This window comes from Belonocnema kinseyi, chromosome 3, assembly GCF_010883055.1.
Source record: "Belonocnema kinseyi isolate 2016_QV_RU_SX_M_011 chromosome 3, B_treatae_v1, whole genome shotgun sequence".
Classification (NCBI taxonomy): domain Eukaryota; kingdom Metazoa; phylum Arthropoda; class Insecta; order Hymenoptera; family Cynipidae; genus Belonocnema; species Belonocnema kinseyi.
The window spans coordinates 80,223,461-80,249,819 of NC_046659.1; the positions used below are offsets into that span (position 1 = coordinate 80,223,461).

Below are 26,359 nucleotides of genomic sequence, written 5' to 3' on the forward strand. Positions count from 1 at the left end.
ATATTAGAACTTAGAACCTTGATAAAAAAAATTTATTTCTCGTGGTTCATTGTTATTTATATAATCGCTTTTTACTTGAACAAGGCGGAACACAAAATAATTAGAAATTTTGTTTTCAGCTCATTCGAAAATTATTCTTCTCGGAAAAAATAAACAATCTCCTAGAAAATAGAAAAAATAATGAACTTTATCGATTGTCTTACCAATCGGCATTGAGCTTCCACGACTTTTGTAAAGAGCAAAAGCAATAAATATAGTGCGTGTGTAATGTGTATAAAAAAATGGAATGGTAGTTGGATCGCATGTGGCCAAAAGATCAAACGGGGTTGAAGGAAGGACTGATGAGATCATCTTGAAGCTGCGAGACTTCCAGACTTACTCTCTGCATTTGGATTCTGCAGTCTGTACCGGTCCACTGACCGTTTCGGATGATTTTTTTCTTTTTCCACCATCGAGAGTAAGGAAGGAGAAACGGGAAATAAGGAAAAAGGAAAGACGGAGGGAACAGTGTAAACCAAGAACCGATCGCGGTGAGTTCACTCTCAGTTTTATTCCTAATACCATAAATTATCATACTAAAATCGATCTAGAATCATTTTTTGACTTCACAATTCAAATTTATTAACTTTATCAATAATTTCTTTCCCGAGAAAAAGTATTTTTTAGATTCTCAGAAGATTCAGTGCAAACTTTGTGATGGCAAAAGTATTTATTTGCAAAATATGTAAATTTTAATTAACGTTTCATTTGTAATTAGAATTTGGCTTGAAGTTTATTAAATTTGTGATCATAAGTAGTAGGAAAAAGTTCGTGCAGACCATTTTTATTTCTTTATAGTACAATAGTATACAGACAAAATAAAATTAGCATGTTCGTAACATAACTCGGGTTTCATTGTATTTTCTCTGTTTATTTATTTTTTCAAAATCGAGCCGAGGAATTTAACTTCAGTTTGTAAAAGGTTTCAGGAGGTTTTCGTTTTCAGAATTAAATTTCATCGATTTTTTCATTCTATTTACTTTCAACGATCGGCTCCCGCTAAAACTATTTCAAATCTGAATGGTGAAAATCGAGCGCTCCCAATTTCATTTTTTTTAAATTAAAACGCTTAAAACAACAATTTTATTATGACGAATGGGGATTGAAGTTAAAAATACCCAAGTCTCTTGAACTCGATTAAAGTTTACACAAGAAAGAAAAATTTAAAAGCTCTGACTCGATTATCTGAGATTCGTATTTAAAATCTATTATAAATATCTTTTATCAAGGTTTTTATAGCATTGAAATAAGATCAAAGGCTATTTGCGTGATTACTCAAATTAAGATTGAAGTTTACGCAAATAGCTTGAGGTTTTAAAAGAACATATTCATTAACTAAGCATAAGTGAACACTTTATGCTTTCGCTCGGGCAAAAAGGGAATGCAGAAGGAATAATATTCCCTTTGCTTTGCAGTGGCTTCAATGCGCCTTCCGTTTGTGGGCGTTTCCTTTACTTATCTAAACACGAAAAGCATGTAGGAAGTCTCGGTTTTACATTTGACGTTAACATGTGTTTATTTCCTTTTCCAGAAGCTTGGGATTGAAATAAGTAATGGGGAAAACCATGTCACTGAAAACGGAAGTTCAATTCTTATCCATAAATCTGACATGGTTTGATATTCCCATTATGATCTATTTACTTATTTTATTTGTTATTTGGTTTTGTTCAAGATAATTAAAACTAATATTTAGAAATATCAATATTTATTAATTATTAAATATTTATTAAGCAAACCTCAAGAATAATATTTGCTTAATCTAAAACTTTATAGGAAAAAGCGCGAGTCTTGAGAACAATTAAATCAATTTATACTTACACTTAATAATGCTTATGAATTGGTATTCAGAATTTTAATTTTGAGAGTAATTGCAAAACTTGGATAAGATTTTTTACGAATTTTCTTGAATGTGAAAGGTTGAAAGCAGAAGTTTATTTGTAAATGTGGAAAAATAATTTGATAATTTGATTAATTTTTTGAAGATGTTGTCACAATTTAAATATGTTAACTTCCTAATTTAGAAATTTTTAAGTAATAAAAATATGGATTTTAAAACGATTACTTCAGACACATAATTTTTGAAGAACAAGACAAAATGTGCCTCGGACGGGATTTTAACCGAATTTTTTTTGCTCTAAAAAATGGTTTCTCCGAAGTGATCATTGTAACATAGAAAATTTAATAATATGAGTTATAATTTAGAAAAAATATGTGTTAAAAAAAATATTAAGTTTTTTTAAAACTCTATAACGTTTGACTTGATTAAGATATTTTTCATTTTCTTCCTAATTCGGATAGCGTTTATCGCCTTATTTTGAAGTTCGGCGAAGAATTTAAAAAAGGTTGATAATTTAAAGACTGGCGGTGATTTTCTTGAAAATATTAAAAGTCGTTTTTCTAAAAAAGAACCCACACATTTTTTGCTAAATAACTTTTGTAGCTAGCAGTATCTTTTTACTTTCTGGAAAACCCTACAATGTTTATTATTCACAATATTTCTGATAAGTTTCAGCTAATCTGCTAATAGAAGAAAGGCATCATTTAAAGGCATTTTCCTCTAAAAATTAAATTTTGGAATTTTTCTTCAAAGAACTTTTTTCGACATTTAACATTTGTATACATAACATTTGTTCGTATTTATCGCTGTTTGCGAGAAAAATGAGAAAATTCGAATTTATGAACAAAAATTCTCCTGACCAAAAAAGTTCACTTAGAAAATGTCTACCTTATAAAAGAACAAATTAAACAATAAACTTGCAAAAAGTATAAGCGTCAGTTTTTTGACAAATGCGAATAATAGGCCACACTTAATTTCCTCTAAAAAATAATATATTTTGTCCGTGAGATTCTGATACTTCAAGTGTAGAAAATTATTTAGAAGAATAAAATAGAAGTTAGGAATCTTAAAAAATGATTTTAAATACAAAAAAATTGCAGAAAGTCTCGAACTTATACAGTTATAATTTCAAAATTTTACGAAAATTAGTTATGTATTGAAAAACTGAAGGATTATAGACTTTTACAAATTGTCACTTTCAAGTTAGGCATAACTCATTGGCAAATTAAGCTTTTTTTAGCGTGTTAGTCTGTTTTTAAAGTGTAAATCGTAAATTTTAGACGTTTTTTGTCAATTCTAGAAGAATTGCGTAGTCTTTTGAATTAAAATCTTTATTTCTATCATTCAAGATATGTTGGCAATAATATAGTAGGCGCTTTGCAGACTTAATTTTTTTTAAATAAACTACTTTTACCATACAAAAACTTTTAGGCTCCGTTGATTTTTGAAATTCAAAAAATTGTTTTTTCGGCCCATCATATTGTTAAGCCTAAATTCTGTTTTTACTTTATTAGTCAGGGAATTCAAAACTGGGCAGGGAAAGTAATTTGATTATTTTGTTAAAAATTCAACAATTAACTTTTATTGGTTGAAAATCAAAACTGTTTTATTAAAAATTAATCTGTTTGAGCATTAATTAATGTAAGTGTTTTTGGTTTAAAATAAAAATCTTTTTTGTTGGAAATTCAATTACTTAGTTGAAAGCAGAACTAATTTTTTATTTTATTATTTTTTATACTGAAAATTTAACTATTCTCTTTTAACATGAACATTGATCTGTTTTAGGTAAAAATTAAACTATTTTGTTGAAGCTTCGTCTTTGGTTAAGAATTGAACTATTTTGTTTTAGATTTTTTTTATTTTTGTATACAAATTTATTTTTCTGAGTGAAAATTTAACTACTATATTTTGTTGAAAATTTGTATTCTTTGGTAGAAAATTAATCTCTTGTGTTGAAAATTCAACTATTTGGTTAAAAATTACATTTTTTTTGTTGAAGGTTCACCATTTTAGTTATAAATTCATTTCCTTTCAAGTGAAAATGTAACTATTCCAATTTTTGTGAAAATTGACCTTTTTAATTGAAATTAAATTTTCTTAGTTTAAAATTAATGTATTTTGTTCAAATTCACCTATTTAGTTAATTTTTTTTATATTCATAATTCCCTTTTTTCTTTGAAATTTATCTTTTTTACTTGGAAATTTATTTATTTTCTTAAAAACTCATCATTAAAAATTCAACATTTTGGCTGAGGTTTTTGTTTTGTTTTATTCTCTGAAAAATCTTTCGTGGTTGAAATATCAACTTTATTTTTCAAAATTCCTCTTTTCGATATAGAAATTAGTCTGCTTTGTTTTAAGTTTCAACTAATTTGTTGAATATTTTTATTTTTTGGTTTAATTCCACTGTTATTTGAAAATTAAACTATATTTTGATGGAAGCATTAACTATTACACCCTTTGTTGAGAATTAATTTGTTCTTATCGAAGATTCATCACTTTGGTTGAAAATTTAATTATTTTGTTGACAATTGAACTATTTTGTTGCAAATTCTTTCATTTTGGTTCAAAATTGATTTTTTTGAGTTGAGAACTCACCTTTATGCTTGAAAACTATGTATTTCATTTGCGTGTAATGTAATTTGTCGATGACCCCTTGTAAAATTCCATATGACTGTTTTCACTAAAAATATTTAAATTAAATTTAGAAGCAAAAGTGTTTTTGTATGAATATTATTGATCATCTAGGTTTAAGGTTGATTCTATAACTAAGAGAAAAAATTTTAAATGTCAGAGAAAATAAAAAATTGTGTTACTCCATTTAGGCTTGAGCAATTTTAAATTACTGGTTCAATTCAGTTCTAGAATATGAAATAAAATTATAAATCGCAAATGGATTCAAATTCTGGCGAAAATCATCTAAAATTAGCTCTTGCTCGATTGGATATTCTATAAAGGGAGGATGTTGTAAGCTCTCGTTCTCGTAACGTAGAAACATAAAAAAGTAGTTCCCAGTGTGTTAAAGCCGGAGCTGCGATGTTGAATGGCGTAAGTCCACTTTACATGAGATTTCGTATAAATCGTATTGCTACGCGGCCGCACGATATCTGACCTAAGCCGAAGTCCCGGACGCGTGGGATGAAGATCAGGTCGCAGAACATGCGGCAGAGGTTCTTTTCCTCGTCCGTTCTCGATTATGCGGCCTACGAGCTTCGCGACTTTAATATTCCGCGGAAATAAGAGAGATTACGTGTGTAGATTGTCAGAGGACACGAAGTTCGAGATGCTGATGGGATGCATGAGTATCATCTTCAAATGACATGATTGCTCCATGTATCATCGTTAAATATATTAATTTGTTGCAGGACTTCAGTTTCAAATCTACGTTGTAGAAAGACCTTAATTATAAAAAATTTCAAACACTAGCATAAGTTCAAATAAAATAATTCAAATCCTGACAAATTACATAACATATTTCATTATACTGTATATTTGAATTTTTTAATTTTCACAAAAATGACTTCAAACCTAAACCTCAATGCTTAAAATTACAAATTATAGCGAAAGTTAATTTTTTAAATTTAAATCCAATAAAATTACAAAAGCCTCTAAATTATGCAGTTACAATTTCAAATTCTTCAAATTTCAAATACTTACAAAAGTGACTTCAAAACTAGACCTTATTATTATAAAAAATTACAGATTCCAGTAAAATTTCAAATTCCAAAATTTACGAAATTTAAATTAGACCAAAATCCAAATTAAAAATCTCATTTAACTTCCAATAATCAAATTGATGCAAAATCCTGTTATACAAAACAAGAATCCAACGACCAAGTTTGGACCACAACGAATAAACGAAAACCAAAAAAACCCTATTGTAATCTGAAAAAAAAAACAAAAAAAACGAAAAAAAAAATAACAAAAAAAAAATAAAATTTTCTGAAAAAAAAATAAAACGGAGGAAAGAAAAATGAGTTTGGGTTTTTTTTTCAGATTAGGTTTTTTTTGGTTTTCGTTTATTCGTTGTGGTCCAAATTTGGTCGTTGGATTCTTGTTTTGTATAACAGGATTTTGCATAAATTTCAAATTCCGTAGTGTAAATTGTAAATCTAGTAAAATTACAAAATCTTTTAAATTATACACTTAAAGTTTCCCTCTTTACAAAAATGTCTGCAACATTAAAACTTCAATGCTAAAAATTGAAAATTGTAGGGAAAGTTAAAATTTTGTTTTTAAATCCAGGAAAATCACAAAAGCCTCTAAATTGTACACTTAAAGTTTCTCGTATTATACAAATTTGCAAATACGAGCGAAGGTTCAAATATTTAAATTCAAATCAAGTAAAATCACAAAAGCCTCTAAATTATACACTTAGAGTTTGAATTGTTACAAAAATGACTTTGAAACTAGACCTTAATTATAAAAAATTGCAAATTCCTGCAAAAGTTAAAATTTTGTAATGTAAATCCAGTAAAATTGCAAATGGCTCTAAATTATGCAATTACAGTCTTCAATGTGTACAAAAATAACTTGAAAAGTACACTTCTACTATAAAAAGTTTCAATGGCTTCGAAACTAGATCTTCATTATAAAGAATGGCTAATTCTAGCGAAATTTGGCATTTTATAAATTCTGTAAAATTACAAAGGCTTCTAAATTATACAAATATATAGCTACAATTTTAAATTCTTACAAAAGGGTCTTTAAACCTAGACCACAGTTATAAAAATGGCAAATCAATACAAATGGGATATATTAATAATTTGTAGTTGACGGGGTTACTAAAGACCGTGGTAAACCTGGAAAGGGTAGGTTGCTATTTTTCAAATGCTCTGACGAACCTAAACCATTAATTATTTTATTTTTCAATTCGAGACTCTTTAGCAACTTGATGAATTAAAAATTAAATCAAATCTTTCCATTTTGAAGAACGTACTATTTTCCTTGAAAATTTTAAACTGTAAATTAATAATTTAAAGACTTTGTAATTTCATTAAATTTAAATTGAAAAAATATATAACGTAGGACGTAGGTACATAATTTTGAAAAATGCTCATAAAATTTTCTAATTTTATAACATGTGGATTCTAGTCTGGAAATTGGGCTGTTCAGTTAAAAAATTATCAGACCCCACATTTTGGCCATCGAATTGTTTGAGAACGTATTAAAAAAAAGGTAATCAAGATTTGTGGGTGGAAAATTTTTTGACCTTAAAAATTGAAAAAGTTCATAGATAAATTTTTAAACTCAAAGTTTTACATATAAAATATTTCAAATTAAATAATTTCTTATTGAAACTTTATAAATTATACAATTTGAAATTAGTTGCGTTTGGAATTGAACGATTTTTAATTAATCCTTGTCAATATTTTAATATTTTATTACCAATTTTAACAACAATTACAGTGTTCAAATTGAAAAAGTTTCAAGTAAGATATTTTAAAATACATAATAAACCTGGGAAAGTTTTTCATTAAAATTGTAACGCCTCAGGGTAAAAGGCTTAAATATTCAATAGCTAAGATGTTCATAATTAGAATTATCTGCAATTCCAGAACTTTCATTCAAGAGCATTTAGAATTGAATAATTTAAAAATAAAAACGGTAATTTTCGATCGATTTTAAATTTAAAACATCCAGAATTGAGAAATTTTAGATTGAACTTTGAAAGGTGAACAATTAAAAAAATAAAATTCTTCAACTTAAACAATCTTAGGGTAAATAATTTCCAAATTAAACAAATATAATTTAACAACTACAAATAATCTTAAACATTGGAAAATCTTCTATTAGAGATTTAAAAAATTCAACAAAAACTGCACCATTTTATGAATATAATTCAGTTGATAAAATAAAAGAATTGAAATTTGAGGTTCTTAAACGAATGTTCTAATGTAAAATATAAAATGAAAGCGGATAAAGATTAAAGAATTCTGGTTGGAAAATAGTTCAAAATTGCAGATCCTTTCCAATCAAAATAAATGCAAATAATTCGAGTATTAATAGAAATATGAGTTTGATTCCCAAATTAACATTCGAAACTTTCAGATTTGAGGCTTTAAAAATTCAAACTGGAATACCGTTCTTGGCATTAGTTCAATTTATAATTCCATACCGGATGTTAGGCTGAGTGCCCCTAAAATGATACTAGCAAAGTCCTCATTAGATCCAAAAATGATTAAATTAAATTCCCTTTATCATTCTGTACTTTATATAATTTTTCCACAATAGCAGTAATTCATTTATTAACAAGTAAAAAAATTTTTTATCAAAATGTTTTATTAGAGTTTTCATTTTTTGAAAATGAGAAGCACTATATTTGTTTTTATCATTAATTAATTTTGTGCAAAATTTTCAAATCGATACATTTTCCACTATATTTTATCCATAAAAATAGCTGAAAATATATGAAACGAGGAGTAGACTCCGCTATTTTTCCAGTGATTAAAATAGGGCTTCTAGGTCGTCTGACCATAAAAATTTTTCGCCTGCTTCCTAAACTATTTTTCATGATACTCGACACAGTTCGGTCTGAAAATATAACATTGGGAAAATCGATAGCGAAAAATGTCTCTAATTTTTTCCCGGATTAAAGGCCAGCGTTCGGAAAAAATTGGCACGTGTCGAACATAAATCACTATTTGATCAATTAAAAAAGCCAGAAAGGATCACAGTTGACCATCCAGAAATAAATCTCAAATTAATATAGGATGAATTTTAAACGAAAAATGGATTTGTTGATATTTCAACTATAAAGATTGTAATTTTATATGAAAAAACTTTTAAATTTATCTAAAGAGACTTAGTTTTCAACAACAAAATTTATTTTTAAACCTATTTGTTAGATTTTCAACTAAGAAGATACATTCTCTACAACAACAAAAACCAATTTGCCAACCAAAGATGAATTTTAAACTAAAATACTGAATCTTAAAAAAAATGAATTTGTAACAAAATATTTCAAAAGTAGTAGTTTAATTTTCTACAAAATAGATTACTTCTCTACAAAAAATGTAATGGTTGATATTTGAACCAAAAAAGATTTTAATTTGATATACAAAAACAGTTAAGTTCACCAAAAAAGACGAATTTTCTAGAAAAAACTTGATTTTTAAACCTATTTGTTTTTTTTCAAGGAAAAAGATAAATTTGCTCATAAGAAATCCGAATTTTCAACCAAACATATCAATTCGCAACTAAAATGATAAAACTTCAACCAAAAATATAATTTTTGACAAAATAGTTCAACTTCTTAGCAAGCAGATAAATGTTAAAAAAAAAAGATAAATTCTCAACGAAAAATGTAATACTGAATATTTCAAGCAAAAAATTTTAATTGTATATCAAGAACAGTTAAATTCATTCTGAAAAGACGACTTTTCAACAAAAAGGTGGATTTTTAAACCTATTTGTCGAATTTTGAACAAAAAATATCATTTTTCTACCAAAAAACCGAATTTTCAAGCAAAGAGATGAAGTTTCAATTAAAATTACGAATGTTTAACAACAGCAAATTTCTAACAAAATTGTGTAACTTCTAACGAAGCAATTGAAGTTTCATCCAAAAATGTTGAATTTTCAACGAAAAAAGTAATAGCTATTATTTCAACCAAAAATATTTTAATTCTAATTAAAAAAACAGTTGATTTTTAACCCGAAAATATGAATTTTCAACCGAGTGATAGAATTTTCAAGCCAAAAAGATCAATTCTCTACAGCAATTTTAGTTGTTAACCCTAAAATATGTATTTTCAGCAAAAAAAGTTCATTTTCCGCCAAATAGTCGGATTTTAACCGAATATTTTAATTTACTTATACCAAAATAGATGAATCTTCTACCCAAACAGACTAATTTTCAACAGAACAGGTGAATTTTTAACAAAAAAAAACACTTTACTAAAGTTGTTGAATGTTCGAAAAAATAATTAAATTTTAAACCAAGAATTCTATTTAAGAGATTAATTCACGGAACTGCTCCATATATGATCTTAGTTCTTGCGCCAAAGCTAGAATAAGATCAAGGAGCATTTCCGTGAATTAATCTCTTGAAATTTCTCGTCGTGTAGAAAGCGCTGAAGTGTTCAACAGATTTTTCAAAGCTAACTAAAAATATTTTGAACACGAAAATAACTAGAAAACATGCCACTGTTAGTGGGAACTTTGGTGTAAGGATGTGCGCCAAATCAATTTTAAAAGTCGCCTAACTTTAAAATGATTTATAAATTCGGCAAAAATAGATCTGTTATTAATTTCTAACAATGTTTATTGAGGATTCTGAGCGTACTTCAGAACAAAATAGCTCATGTTACAATTTTTTATTTTACAGTAATTATTTAGAGTTTTTCTTTTTTGCTTTCTCTTCATGAAAAAGTTACCATTTTTATTCAACCCTAATGATCAAAACCTTATTTTATTCTTTGAAGTGTCTTCTACAATTATATTTGAGTGGAATTTATATAAAAATAAACAACACCCAAATAGAATGGTAGAGTAGAGAATCCTTCAAAAAATAAAATGAGACCTTTATCATTGGGATTAAATAAGAGGTGTAACTTATCCCTAAAAAGAAATAAAAGATTAGAAATCTAAATAACTACTCTTGAATAAACCATTTTAACTTGAATTATTTTGTTCTAAAACACTCTGCCAATATTTTCGGAAATTAATGATGGTTCTCTTTTTCTTAATTTTATAAATCATTTTAAAATTTATCAACTTTTGAGATTGAACGTATGTAGATCCTTAATATTTACGAGATACCTATACGATGTAAAATGTTTTCAATAATAAATTTTGCTTCTTCAATATTTTTCTTATGTAATGTTTTTCCTTAGAATTGGGTTATCATCTCGTTGCTTCCATTAAATGGTGTTAAGATTTATCGCTTCTCGAGATGACCCTAAAGCCTTAGTTAGAATGTCGAATTGTCTGTATAGAGTGATTTTAATAATGATAGAGGAAAGCCAAATTACGGTCATTTATATATTTGGAACGAAATAATAATAATATTGATGACTGTCCTCGTTAAATATTGTCTCAAATGAGAACTGAGTCTCGTTAAATTGCAATATACACCTAATATATTAATTTGTTAACTACGCGGAAGTGCACAGAAAAGTGCATATAGATATCTGTAGTAATCCTCTTCCAGTAATTAATATCGGTCAATTTTCTGTTCCAGTGATAACGATGCGGTCGAAGTACCAATTGGTCGTTATTGGCCTTGTCGTCGCTCTTCTGGTCATCGATGTATCTGCAGAGGTGAAAACTAAAATTAAATTAATTAAAAAATGATTAATAGGGACCCAGAGTCAATAAACAGAAACTAAATTAAAGAAAATCTAATTTTTAATCTATTAAAACTAGAAGAGAGTTGATACAGGTCAGGGAATTCTGCAATGTCAGGGAAATCAGAAAATTAAAGAAGGACAGGGAAACTCGAGGAATTTTTTTGAAATTCCATAAATCAGAGAATTTTATTTTTTTACTCATTATTTTACTTTTTGATATTTACTTATTTTTTTAGTGGCTTCTGTATTTATAAGTGATTTAATTTTTCAAAATCACGCCATACTAATAATAATTGGTTCAATATTACATATTATTGACCAGAAGAATTCTGTTACATTTAATCAAATTTTATTAAGTTATATAGAATTACTTTTGTTATTTAACCAAAGTTTGGTTGAATTTACTAGAAATATTTTTAATTTAAGAGAAATGGGGGAATATAATAAATTTCTGTCAAAATTCTAAGGATTATTTGTGTTAAATTTTCTATAAATCTGTTAAAATCAACAGAATTCTGTTACATTTAATGTAGAATTTTGATAAGTTAATTAAAATTGAAGGCTGGAGGTACAGCTCTAGATATCCAATATTTTCCAAATATGGGTTCATTGCATAAAAAATGTTTAAAAATCAAATACGCATTGTGGTCAAACGACTTTTACAAATTCTTATGTTTTTATACAATCATTTTAAAGAAATTTTTATAAAATGTTAGTTAATATTTTGTTAAAATTCTAAAGTAGCAATATTTTGTTCAACCTTTTAGATACATATTTTTTTAAAGTATTATCTTGTAATGAAAAAAAATTTTCATCACTTTTTCGGACTTTTAGTCAATAAATTTATGTCATGCTGTGAATCGTATCTTTGAGGTTTTATTTGCTTGTAACAAATAATTGTCTTTGATCAGGCCTTTTTTTATACTCATTCAGCATCGATATATTTCGGGAATTAGTTCTTCTTTTTGTAAAAAGGTAAAAATTCGATTTTGAGTCGTTATCCAAAGTCGATTCTGAAACCCCATGAAATTGTCATCTTAAAATTTTCTTTCCATTTCTATTTTTTTATTTTAATTGAAAATGGAATTTTTTGTCTTAATCTACAGCCGAGCCTGCTTTTTAACCAACTTTTCTTACCTCAATTCAGCATTACTTAGATTGAGACTGTACTTTCATTTCTTTTTTAAATAGCGATTTGGATTTTAGCGAACGCTTTTTCTCTTCCCTGAAAAATGCCCATTTTTCTGGTTATTTATCAGTTCTATATTGCCAGAATTCTTTCTAAATTTAATACAACTATGTTCAATTTTTAAATTAATTACATTTCTATTAAATTTAGTAGAATATTCTTTTTAATTAACCAAAGTTCTCTTAAATTCGACAGAATTTTATTTAAATTATAATTTTGCTGAATTCTGAAACTAGAGTTTTAGTGAATTCAACAGAACATTGATTAATTAGAAAGAATAATTCTGGTTAATTCAACCAAATTCTATTAAATGTACTCAAATTCTTTTGATTTTAATAGAATTATCGAAATTTCAATATAATTGAAGTGCATTTAACAGAAATCGAGTTAATTGAAAAATTCTACAACATTCTATTAAACTTAAAAGAATTCTTGCTATTTTAGTAGAATTATAATAAATTCGGCAAATTTCTATCTAACTGCGAACATATTTCTACTGAATTGAATTGAACTTTGGTCAATTTAAAAGAATATTCTAGTGAAATTAACAAAATTATACTTACTGTAATGAAATTCTGGTGTTTTAAAAGAATTACAGAAAATGCGATGATATTGTAGTAAAGTTAACGGAAATCAAGGTAATAAGAAAAATTTCACAGAATTGTACGAAACTTTAAAGAATTCGTGTGATTTTAGCCGAATTTTAGTAAATTCCGACAAATTTCTATCGAATTGAACATATTTCTTCTGAATTCAACAGAATTTGTGTGATTAAAAAGAATACTGTCGTGATATTTAAGAAAACAGTATCTACAAAAACAGCAAACCGAAATAATCGAAGAAAACTGTTAAAATCATTATTTGTGTAGACCGCTCATTTAAAATTACTTTTCAAACTTTTTTATCGTTTTTGTCTAATTTAAAGGTGATCTTCTCATCTATGACAAAAAAATTTAATAAATTGTTAATTTATTATAAAAAATGCAGATACTGCAAAAAATGTGAACCGAAATTACGAAAAAACTCCGCATTTGTAGAAAATGCTTTCTCGCGAACACCGGGCCTCGAAAAGCAGCCTTGGTGTTCGCCAGAAAGCAGTATCTGCGAAAAATATGAATTTACGGCAAATAATTAATGAATCGATACAAACACATGCTCGAAATAATTTTAAAAGTACATTTTAATAATATTATATAAATAATAATTACAAGTATTAACATCTTTTGAAATATAAACAAATACAAATTATTTCAAGTAAGCAGTATCTTTGGACTGCTTTCTTGCGTAACATCACGTCCTCTGAGACCTGGTCTCTTGCAGTACGGAAAATTTTCTGTAGATACTGTTTTCTTACCTAACACGACTCGCCAGAATTAAAAGATGCGGCTTTTTTGGAATAATTATCAAAAAATTATCTTTAATTTTATTAACAATTTAAAAAAACAATTTTCATAAACGGATGTATCTTTTTTTACGATTACAACGATATAAAAAACTTATTTTCGATTGTTGGTAGATTCTGCTTTCTTAAATATCACGGTAGTGATATTTCTAATTAATTTATCAAGATGCTATCAAATGTAACAGAATTCTTTTGATCTTAACACATTTCTACCAAATTAAATAGTAGATTTGACAGAAATCAAGTTAATTACAAAATTCAACAACATTTTACTATATATTTAAAAGAATTCTGTCGATTTTGGTAAAATTCTAGTAAATTGGAAAATTTTTTATCGAACTGAAAATATTTCTATTGAATTTAACTGAACTGTGGTTGCTTACAAATCATTCCAGTTAAACTAACAAAATTATACTTAATGTAATGAGTTTCTTGTGTTCTTTACAGAATTACAGAAAATTCAATGTTATTGTAGTAAATTTAACAGAAATCGAGTTAATTGCAATATTTAGCCAAATTGTACTAAACTCAAAAGAATTCTTTTGATTTTAGCCGAATTTTAGTAAATTCGACAAATTTCTATCGAGTTCAACGCATATTTCGACTGAATTCAACAGAATTTTGTTTAGTTAAAAAAAAATAATTCTCGTTAAATTAACAAAATTGTATTAATGCAAACTCCTGTTGAAAAAAAAAACAAGATTCCAACGACCAAATTTGGACCTCAACGAACAAACAAAAGCAAAAAAACAACAAATATCCTACTGTAATCTGAAAAAATATATATAAAATAAAATAATAATTTTCGGACAAAAATAAAAAAATTTTCTTTTCTATTTTTTATTTTAGTCCGAAAATTATTATTTTTTTTTTGTCAGATTATAATAGGATATTTATTTGTTTTATGATTTTGTTTGTTCGTTGTGGTCGAAATTTGGTCGTTAGATTCTTGTTTTTTTTTTTTTTTAAATAGGAGTTTGCATCAATTTGATTATTGGACGTCAACTAGGATTTTTAATGTGGATTTTAATCAATTTAAATTTCTGAAATTTTAAAATTTTATTAAATATAATAAAATTCTTGTGTTTCAACAGGATTACAGAAAGTTCAACATTATTGTAGTAAATTTAACAAAAATAGGCTAAAGTGGAGGCCGCACTCAAAGGGTTTGCCTCAGGTCTCGTAAATGAGGGAATTTCAGTTCTTGAATTTTCGTAGCAACCCTGTAGAACGCAATTTAGATGTTGAATCATTTAAATTCTTTATTATTAATAAGAAACTTATTAGGGGATTAGCTGCCAAATTTCCATCTTGAAGTTGATTTTAATTTTTATTCTAGCGGAGGCGAAAAAGTCGTCGCAGGACAACGACAGCAGAGCCAACTCTCCAAGATGAAAATATAAATATGCTGGAAGCTGATGAATTGTCCGAGGAGATTGAAAGCGCCATGGCCAATGAAGATAATGACAAACTAAGACCGATGTCCCTTCTAAACGACCCTTGTTTTGACAAACACTGCGGCGCTGGACGAGTTTGCAAAGTTCGTTTCCTCTACACTCTACAATTTTTACTCGAACTTTCAAAAACGCAAAATAAATGACCAATCAGCATCAAAAAATGCAGAAGACTTTGAATAGTTATTTTTAATCTTGCTTTTTTTAGGTCTCCGAAGAAGGAACAGCCGAATGCCTCTGCATAGAGCAATGTGATTCGGAAATCGATCCCAGACGCAAAGTTTGCACCAATTACAACGAAACCTTTGGCAGCGACTGTGAAGTCTACCAAACTCGGTGCTTCTGTGACACTGGAGATTCCCGATGCAGGGGTCCTGATTACCAACACATTCACATCGAATACTACGGTGAATGTCGTCAAATGCCTGTAAGTTGTCCCCAAAATATTCATGAGGCAATTTTTATGTACAGGATTGCTAAAAAATCCCAATTTCAAAATCCCTGACTTTCCTGGACTTTTCCCTGATTTTGAATTTGATCTTTATTTTCTTATAAACGCGACGGAAAAACAATTACAGGCTTACTATTTTTATCGATATGATGACCAATTTTTTGCATTTCCTGACAATTAGGGTGGTCCAAAAATGCATGGCAAAATTTTTTGCATGCTAGAGGGCAACGATCCCTCTTCATTTTATTCCAAATCCGAAAAAAAGGAATTCCATAATTTTTATTTATTTTATTTTTTTATTTTGACAAGTGCCCGTTTTGACTTGAAATTTCCCATGTAAAATGCATGGGAAAAACTTACTTTTGAATTTTTAGAATAATTTTTTAGGGTTTGAAAAAATGTCACGGGAAAGTATGGGAGCTTGTAGAGAATTATCCAAAGAAGAATTTCATCTATCACACAAATGAGTTTGACACCCTTCAACACCCCCACGAGTATCTGAAAATTACCCTTAAAACCAAAAATGTCAATTCTTCATGAAATCGACCTTTTGAACACTGTATTCTGGTCTTTTTATACTTAAAATTATTAATATTTGTCTAGTGGAATATTTATGATCAATGTTTAATTAATTTTTAATTATTTAAACAAATGGAATTTGTTTAAATAATTTTTATTATTATTAATTAATACTTCAATATTGCTGATAAATTAATTATTATTAAATTAATTCTTAATCAGTAAATAATTATTACTGATAGATATTCCGCTAGACCCACAGTAATAATTTTTATTTAAAAAAAAATCGAAACGAAATTATTTAAATAGATATCATTTGTTTAAATAATTGAAAATGAATTAACTAATGTTAATAAATATTCCACTAGACCAATAGTAATATTTTTTAGTGAAAAAACGAATTTGCAAAAAAATTATTCAAAGAAATTCCATTTGTTTAAACAATAAAAAATTAATGAACCAATGTTATTAAATATTCCACTTGACTAATAGTAATAATTTTAAGTTCATATAGTCCACATGAATTATGTAAGACGTTGATTTTTCAATCAAAAAGATGGAGTTTCACCCAAGAATATTAATTTTCTGCCAAGAAAGATGAATTAAAGAAAGCGTTTCAATAAAAAAAAGATCAATTTTAAAGTTAACAAAATCGTTTTCATCGACAAAAAAAATAATTTTCAACGAAATTGTCAAATTTTCAACCAAATAGTTTAATTATTAACTCTAAAAGATCAATTTCAGAATCAAAAATGCAATACTTAAATTTTAAGTAGAAAAAAATCTTAAACTAAAAAAATAAATTTCCAACATTCTTCAATTTTCATAAAAAGAGATGAATCATTAACCAACGAAACGAATTATAAATGAAAAGTGCTAATGTTGATATTTCAAACAAATATTTTAATTTTCATTTTAAAAAATTTGAATTAAACCAACAAATACGAATTTTCAACAAAATAGTTGAATTTTAACCATAAAAGATTTCTCAGTTTACAAAGAAAAAGTCAAGAAAAATGTTGAATTTTGAGGCCCAAAATACAAATTTTTTATAGAAAGTCAAATACAAAAGCGATTTTTTACTAAAAAGTTGAATTTTTAAACCAAAAATATAAAAAACCACCAAAATAAATACAATATTAATTTTCAACCAGTAACATAGTGTATCTAAAATCAAAAAACGGTCATTTCATCTGCAGTAACATAATATAAAAGATAAGTTTTCAACCAAAAATTGAATAGTTAAACATTCAGTTAAAAAGATAATTTTTATCAACAAAAAAAGTGAATTATCTATCAAAGAATCAATTTTAAAAAACTTTTAAAATTATTTCTTAGTTGAATTTTAAATAAAAAAAATTCTTCCAAGATGTCAAATTAAACTAAAAAAGATGAATTTTCAACAAAAAATATAATATTTAAAAATGCAGTTAAAAATGAATTTAAAAAAAAAAATTCCAACTAAAGAAATTAGTTTTTAATAAAAACGATTAATTTGTCATCAAGAAGATTAATATTTTACCTCAAAAGACGAATTTGTAACAAAATACGTGAATTTTCAATCAAATAGTTTAATTTTTAACTCTATAAGATACATTTCAGAATTAATAGGACAATAATTAAGTTTTAAGTTGAAACAATTTTAAAGTAAAAAAATAAATTTTCAACATACTTCAATTTTTTACAAAATTGATTAATCTTTAACCAAAGAAACGAATTATCAACGAAAAGTGTTAAAGTTGATATTTCAAACAAACAAATATTTTAATTTTCATTAAAAAACAGTTGAGTTTAACCAAAAAATATGAGTTTTCAACAAAAGAATTACATTATTAACGTTAGAATATTTTTCAGTTAATAAAGAAAACAAATTTCATCACAAATGTTACATTTTCAAACAAAAAATACAAATTTTTTACAAAAAAGTTGAGTTTTCAAGCCGAAAATATGAATTTTTAACAAAAAAGTTCGTTTTCAATAAAAGTGTTACATTTTAAAGTAAAAAACAAAAGCAATTTTTTACCAGAAAGGTGCATTTTAACCCAAAAATATAAAACACGACCAACATAAATACATCTTTAATATTTAACCAGTAACATAATATATCTAAAATCAAAAATGGTCATTTCATCTGCAGCAACATTATATAAAAGACAAATTTTAAGTTAAAAAGATAATTTAAAAAATAAAAAAAGCGAATTATCTACCGAAGAATTAATTTTTAATAACAAAAAAATAAACTTTTTTTTAAACTATTTAGTGTAATTGTCGATAAAAAAATTCTTACAAAAAGTAAAATTTTCAACTAAAGAAATGAATTTTCAATAAAAACGATTAATTTGTCACCAAAAAGATAAATATTTCACCGCAAAAGACGAATTTTTACTAGTTAAATTTTCCACAAATAAGATGAATTTTCTACGCAAAAAGACATATTTTCAATAAAATGCATGAATATTCAACTAAATAATATACATTTTTAACCAAAAATATACTAGTTATATTCACAGTTAAAAAATTAAAGTTTAACCAAAAAACAAAAAAATTTATAACAAAATAGTTCAATTTTCAAACAAGAAAATTATTTCTCAAATAAGCAGATGAATTTTACATCAAGAAAATTAATATTCTATGACAAAAATCGAATTTTTAATAAAATAATTGAACTTTCATCCTGATAGTTGAATTTTTAATAAAGAAAATAAATCTTCAATCAAACATGGAATCGTTAAATTTATATTTTTCAGTTAATAATAATAAAAAAAAAAACTGTTCAAAATGTTGAATTTTCATGATGTAGAGACGAAGTTTCTAGCAAAATGTTGAAATTTCAAACCAAAAATATGAATTTTTAACAAAAAAAGTTAATTTTTAACTGAAGTAGTTTAATTGTCAACCTACAAAAAAATTTGCAACAAAGCAGATGAATCTTCATAAAAAAAGAATGAATTTAGAACAAAATTGTCAGTTTATTGAAAATTCTTTTTCAGGTTTTCCCTGAGATTCCTTGAATTTCCAGAATTCTCTGTCCTGTAGCAACCCTCATTTATTTTTCATGATGTTTTGATCATTGAAGTTTTTTGTCACTTTCTGTAGGCTTGCAAAGAAGAAGATATGCTCGACTTTCCTAGGCGAATGCGCGATTGGCTTTTCAACATAATGAGAGATTTGGCTGATCGTCAGGAACTTCCCATGCACTACTTGAAAATGCAAAGAGAAGCCGAAACTAATCACACTCTTCGTTGGTCAAATGCTGCTATATGGAAGTGGTGCGATCTCGATGGACATCCTCATGATAGAACTGTTTCCAGGCACGAACTTTTCCCCATCAGGGCACCGCTGATGGCTCTTGAACATTGTATCGCTCCTTTCCTTGATTCCTGTGACGAAAACGACGATCACAAGATCAGTCTCACCGAGTGGGGAAAGTGTCTGCAAATAGATGAGGTAATTATAAAAAAAAATTATTTAATTAATTTGCGAATTTATTCTCTGCTAGGAAGTTAACAAAAAGTAATGTTGCTTCAGCTCAATGGGACAATTTAATTTGTTTAAATTCCCAACGTTTCGAGAATTCACTAGTCTCATAAGAGTCACCAAAAATTAAATTTTAGAAATAATATATTATTCATAATTAATAATATCTATTTTTTTATAAATATTTTAATAAATATATAAATAAATAATTTTTTAGAAAATTAATGATGCAGGTCAAGTTGAACTTCGATTTATAATTTTATAATCTTATTTATACATATAAAATAGTTACATTTTAAAAATTATAGTCAACTAGCTCAATTTTTTTTTAATAGAAAATTTAATTTAAAAAAATTAATTTTATTTAAAAAATTTGAAATTCATTTTTTTTTTAATTACTCTTTTCCTATGTTGTCAAAACAATTTCCTTTTTTGCGGTTTCTCGCTTACATTCAAAGTGAATTAATAGAACGCTATAAGAAAATCCAATTATTTTTTGTTGAACGTCAATTCTTTGTTAATAAAAAGTTTTATTATTTGGTTTAAAATAGAACAATTCTTTTTAAACAGTCATCCTTTTTGATTGAAAATTCAAATTGTTTGGTTGAATAGTCGTCTTTTTCGATTAAAAATTTAACTATTTTGGTAGAAAAAAAAATAAACTGTATAATTAAAAATGATCCTTTTTGTTGCAAGTTCATATGTCTGGGTAAAATCTTTCTTGGTAGAAAATTGAAGTATTTCGTTGAAAATTAATCTTTTTGGTTCACAAATTAATCTCTGAGTAGAAATGTAATGTTTATTGTATAAAAATAAAAGTGTTCGGTAGAAAATTCATTCTTTTTATCAAAAATTTAACTGTTTTGTTGAACATTTGTCCTTTCTGACAGAAAATTAATGCTTCTGGATTTAAAATTCATGTTGTAAAATTCATATTTACGGGTTAAAAATGTAACTGCTATGTACAAAAATTCAAATTTTTGTCTTGAAAACTCCACAATTTGGTTCAAATTTTTTTCTTTCTTTACTGAATAATCTATTCCCGCTGTAAATTTGTCTTTTTGGTTTGAAAATTCATCTTTTCTGGTTAACAATACGACTGGTTGGTTAAGAATTAATCTGTTTTGGTAAAATATTCAAATATTTAGTTTAGAATTTAACTATTTGGTTGAAAATTAACTTCTTTGATGAGAATTCTAATTGTCGGGTTAAAAATTCAACTGTTTTGTAGAATATTTGTTCTTTTTGCTTGGAATGTCAGCAGTTTTCTAGACAATTCAATTATTTGGTTAAAAATTTAACTGTTTGATAATAAAATAATTTTTTTCGTTGAAAATTCAACAATTTTATAAAAACTTCAACTATGTTATTGAAAATTAATTTCTTTATGGCAGTCCATATTTATGGTGTTTAAAATTAATCTGTTTGTATAAAATTCGTCTTCACTTGAAAATTCTACAATTTTGTTAAATTTTTTTTCTTTCTTGACTAAAAACCCTTTTCTTACTTGAAAATTACACTTTTTTTAATACAAAATTCATCTCCTATTTTTGAAATTTCAACTATTTTATTGGAAATTTAACGGCTTGTTTGAAAATTAATAATTTTAGTTTTAAATTCAAGAATTCGGGAGGAAATACATCTTTCTTGGTTAAAAATTAACTTTTTGTTAAAAATGAATCTTTGCCGGTTTAAAAGTAAAGTGCTTTCTAAAAAATTCAACATTTTAGCTTAAAAATTATTATTTTTTTATTCATCTCTTTTGATAGAAAATGAATCTTTTTGGCTAAAAATGCAAAATATTTCGGCGCGAATTCTTAGGAATATGGTTCTCTACATTTATTTTATGAATAACTATTTATTCCCCTATTTTCTTGAAAAATCATCCTATTTCCTCCAATTAAATTGTCCCATATAGAGTTAGAGCAACATTTTTGTTTGTTATCTATCTAATAAAATCTTTTTGGACGTTGAAGGAGTCTGCGATCATTCTATATTTTTATATTAAATTTTTGTATCAAGAGTGTTTAAAAACAATTAGCAGGATCTTATTGAAAAATACGGTTTTTTGATCCTGAGAATGTTTGGAAATGACTTTTCGGGAGACTTTTTGATAGAGTCATTGAATTTGCTCTTTTAGGACGATTTGTCGGACAAGTGCGACGAATTAGCGGACGCAGCCGGCGAGCAATAAATTAAAAAGGCCCACAATGAAAATGAGAACCCCAAATCTACCTGGATCTGGAAAAAAGAGGCGGGAAGGAAAAGTGAAAAGGAAAAAGGTGGATGCGCATTCGAATACGCGCAACTTGATATTTGTCGATAGAGCAAAAGCGACCCATCATGTGCCAACTTCCAAGTAGAATCGAGTCTACAATTCTAGAATCTAGACCACTTTTTCATTCTAGGACCAGTAACACTGCATCTCCCCTTTCCAGTTTCCCTCTTGTAAGGAAAACAATAAAATACTGTCCTTTTCCTATAAATCAGAATTTCACCTTTTCCCATTCATTGCAATCGATTATTTATATATTTTTAAATTAACGCTCCTTGTATTCTCTAGATACTAGAAGTTATATAAAAGTAGCGAATAGAGTTTGTATTTCTTATATTGATATAAGACAATTTTAATAAAATTTACTTTTTAATGACAATTGACAAAGAATTTACTAAAATAGGACACACAGTTTTCCTTTATTTCTGATGAAATAAGTTCTTTAAGTTTCCTTATTTTTGTATTAACAATTATTTTTAGCTTCTGATTAGAGGCGTGCAGTCAGTTTTTCAGACTTCTGCCTCCATTTTTCTTCTGTAAAAAAGGAGTACTTTTGATTTAAAAAATTGATTATATAAGAAAATGAAATCGGTTTTTTATTACAAAAATGGCTCGCAAGAATTGTATGTCCGCCTTTTTTACAATAATTATTAGCAAATTAGCTTCGATTATATGAAAAATGTTGAAAAACGATTTCTAGAAACGGATGTATCTTTTTTCAACGATTTGATCGACATAAACAAAATAACTTCGGTTTTTTGTAAATCTTGTACTGAAGAATCTTTGGCTGAATACGCTGTTCGGCATAGTACGTTATGAACAACTTTTTTAGCTTTGGTTCTTTGGAAAAGCATTCATCAGTGAGACTTTTTCATCCCTTGATTCGATAAAAATGAAAAAATTGTTTTAAGATTAATAAAATGTTTTAAATCTGGATCTAAACAAAAATACTTCTGAACACTTTTATAATTATATATGATATCAATTAAAACTAAAATAATAAAAGGCAGATTTGAAACTTTATCTTATTTTTGATGAAGTAAGGTCTTTAAATTAAACATTTTTTTTTCAATATTTTTCTAGTTTCTTAGTTAAGTGATTGAAGGTATTTCTAGGAGATTGGTTCATTAAAGTAAGTAATAATTGAATCATCATATTCTTCTAAGTGATCAGTATAATGTAGAGATTTAAAGTTTCCTAAATTTGTTCATAAAATTAAAAATTAAGATTACAAAATGCAATATTTTATAGTTTATAAACTAGAAAATGTTCCTAAAATGGAAGTATTTACTACAATATTGTAATAAAGTAGCGAATAAAATTTATGCTTCACATATTTCATATGCGAGAATTTTAATAAAATTTACTTTTTCTTTTTAATTATTGTTTACAAAGGGGTTTAATAAAAGTAAAAGAATATAAGGTAGACCTACAATTTGTTGTTATTTTTTATGAAGTAAGGTTTTCAAAATTAATAATTTTTTATTAAACGTTTGTTCAATTTCTGGTTTAATTAATTCAATCAATTTTTAGGAAATGAGTATAGAAAGTATATTAAAAAAAAGAATGAATTTTGTATATTGATAAAACAGAATTTGAGTAAAATTAACTTTTTAATGACTTGGTCTCTGGTAATTTTCTATTTGGATCTTTGTTAGTTGTTTTATTTAACTGATTGAAGCTATTTTCAGATGAGTTCATTATAGTAATAATTGCATCAGATTGTTTAAAGTGTAATCACTTTTGAAGTTTTAGGCTTTAAAGATTCCTAAATTTAAGCAAAAATTAAAATTAAAACAAAACTATAAAATTTGGAGGGAATGAAATTTTCAACGTTTTGGAATTCAAAAGGCAGAGGAAGAGGGTTTCTGCCCTGGAAACGGGAAGCGGATCGATGGTTGGATATGTTGTGTTGGCTGAGCAATATAATTTGGCTCTTTCATGTACATATATATTTTCTATATGTAGCATAAAATACTACGCTCCAGGATATTATGGAATAACCGTAATATCGAATAATATACATATTGAGAAGAATAAACTTCTTTTTATAAATATAATTATATTTTTAATTTTATTTTTTTAAATATTATACAAGGGAAGTAATCTCGTTTTTTCTTTTAATTTCATCATACTTAATATTCTAAAAATAATTATAAATTTTTACTTCAATAGTATTTTTTTATCTCAATGAAGAACCGTGTTCATATCGTTTATTTCAATCAAAAATGTATATGATTTGTGGCAGAAAAGACTCCGGACATATTTGAAATAATAAAGGAGGAATAGCTTCCTTTTCAGAAAACCAATCTTCCTGGGGGCAGCACAATCACATTTTAAAACTGAAATTTCATTATTCGTTCTTTTTGGAAGGTTATATCCGTAAACAATTGATTTATATTCACTTTTAAGGAATTTCTTGAGGTTTTATCAATTTCTCAAAAAGTGTTTTAACGTTGGAGTAGATTAGTAGATAGACTCTATTCCCCCTTATTTAAGAGTTCCCTATAGTTAATTATTTAGTCTAAAATCCAAATGTTCTGTTAAACATTTATCTTTTGGGCTCGAAAACTCAAATATATGTTTAAAAATGTAAATTTTTAGTTTAAAATGTTATATTTTATTTCTATTTATTTCAATTCTTTTTGTAGATAATTCATAGTTTGTTGAGAATTACGTTATTTTTTTTTGTTGATAATTATCAACTGCCTTGCGAAAGATTCATTTATTTGGTTCGAAATTTAACTATTTTGTTAAAATTAATGTTTTCGCGTTTAAAAGTCAAGTGGTTTGTAGACATTCAACTTTTTACATGAAAACTTCATTGAAAAAAACCATCTCTTTTGGTAGAAAATTAATCTCTTTCGAATGAAAATTAAATATATTTCAATTTGAAATTTTAGGAATTCAATATCTTTAAATTTTATTCAAAATGAATTTATTCCCCTATTATTTTCATATTTCCGTGAAAAAGCACTGATATAAATTTAGACATTACCATGATTACTTATAAGTCAAGATTTTTTTTATCACAAAAGTAGAAAAATGGTATATTTTCATTTTTACTAACTCCTTTGATCTTAGTTAATAATACAGACACACACACAGAATATATATTTAATGTGGCAATAGTGAATCTGATAAATCAAAAAACTCTCAAATATTATCAATAATATAAATAATTTTGCAAAATGAATTAGAACAATTGAGATTCTTAATGCGAGTGCAACCCAAAAAATAAACATACAAGAAAAAGAAAACATTCAGCATCAAAATTTAATTACGAAACTCCTTGAAATTAAAAAAAAAAAATTATTTTCATACAAAAATCCAAGAATCTAATGATCTTAAAAAATTGAAAATATACCTTTTGATGAATTGAAGGGAATAAACTGGTGTAATTGTACTTAATGCAGATACCAAAATGCTTAAAAACCTGAGATTTCAAGCCAAATTATATTGCATTTTTAACAAAATAGTCGAATTTTCAACCAAAAACTTTTTTTATTATTTAAGTTTTCAACGCAAAAAAAAGAATTTTGAACAAAGGAGTAAAATTTGCACTTTAAAAGTCGTATAGTTTAAAAATCAGCTGACTTTTAAGCCAAAGAAGATGAATTCTCAACGAAATAGGTAATAATAGACTTTTCAACCAAAAAGAAGTAGCTTTTAACGGAAAATATATTTCTATTTTCTTATTGGATTCTATTAAAACTAGGGAAAAAGAAGGGAGTTTTTAAAAACGAGAAGAGGGGAATAGGAGAAAGAGCAAAAAGTTTGCATTTAAATAGAGAATTCTATATAAACTGAATACAACAGTTTTTTATTTAAGTTGATACATTTTTTATTTATTATCCCTAACATATATTATACAACATATTATACATTATATTTTTTAGTGAAAATTCATTTATTCAGGTTAGAAGTTGAACTGTTTTATATCAAAAAAACATATTTAGCTTGAAAATTCCACAATATGGTTGAAGTTTGTTTTTGTTTACTTACAAATCTTTCTATGTTGCAACTTTGTCATTGTGAATGGAAAATTTATCTCTTAGTTGAAAATACAACTGTTTAGTATGAAATTAATTTCTTTTGATTGCCAATTGCACTATTATGTGGAAAATTCGTATTTTGGGCTGAATTCAATTATTTGCCATTTAAAATAAAAATATTTTTTTATCATACAAATATCAACTATTATATTTTTCATTGAGAATTCCTGTTTATTGATTCAGATTTCATCTTTGTTGGATGACACTTTAATTATAACTGAATGTTCAACCAACAAAGACTTGGTAAAAAGTTGAACCACTCTGTTTAAAAATGCATTTTTGTCGTTGTTGAATATTCATCTTTTTGGTGGAAATCAAATATTTTTTGAATGAAAAGTAAACTTTCAGGTTGAAAATAATCTGTTTTG

The 26,359-nt window shown here is 26.4% G+C and overlaps 1 protein-coding gene across 1 annotated transcript; it reads left to right on the forward strand.

Moving 5' to 3' along the window:
• Positions 1-348: 348 nt before the first annotated feature.
• On the forward strand, positions 349-21,928 carry LOC117169322 (SPARC). The gene is made up of 6 exons (XM_033355647.1): positions 349-530; positions 11,061-11,140; positions 15,100-15,300; positions 15,423-15,641; positions 19,281-19,631; positions 21,802-21,928. Exons 2-6 carry the CDS (start codon positions 11,069-11,071, stop codon positions 21,853-21,855), a joined length of 897 nt encoding a protein of 298 aa, XP_033211538.1. The 5' UTR covers positions 349-530; positions 11,061-11,068; the 3' UTR covers positions 21,856-21,928.
• Positions 21,929-26,359: the final 4,431 nt, after the last annotated feature.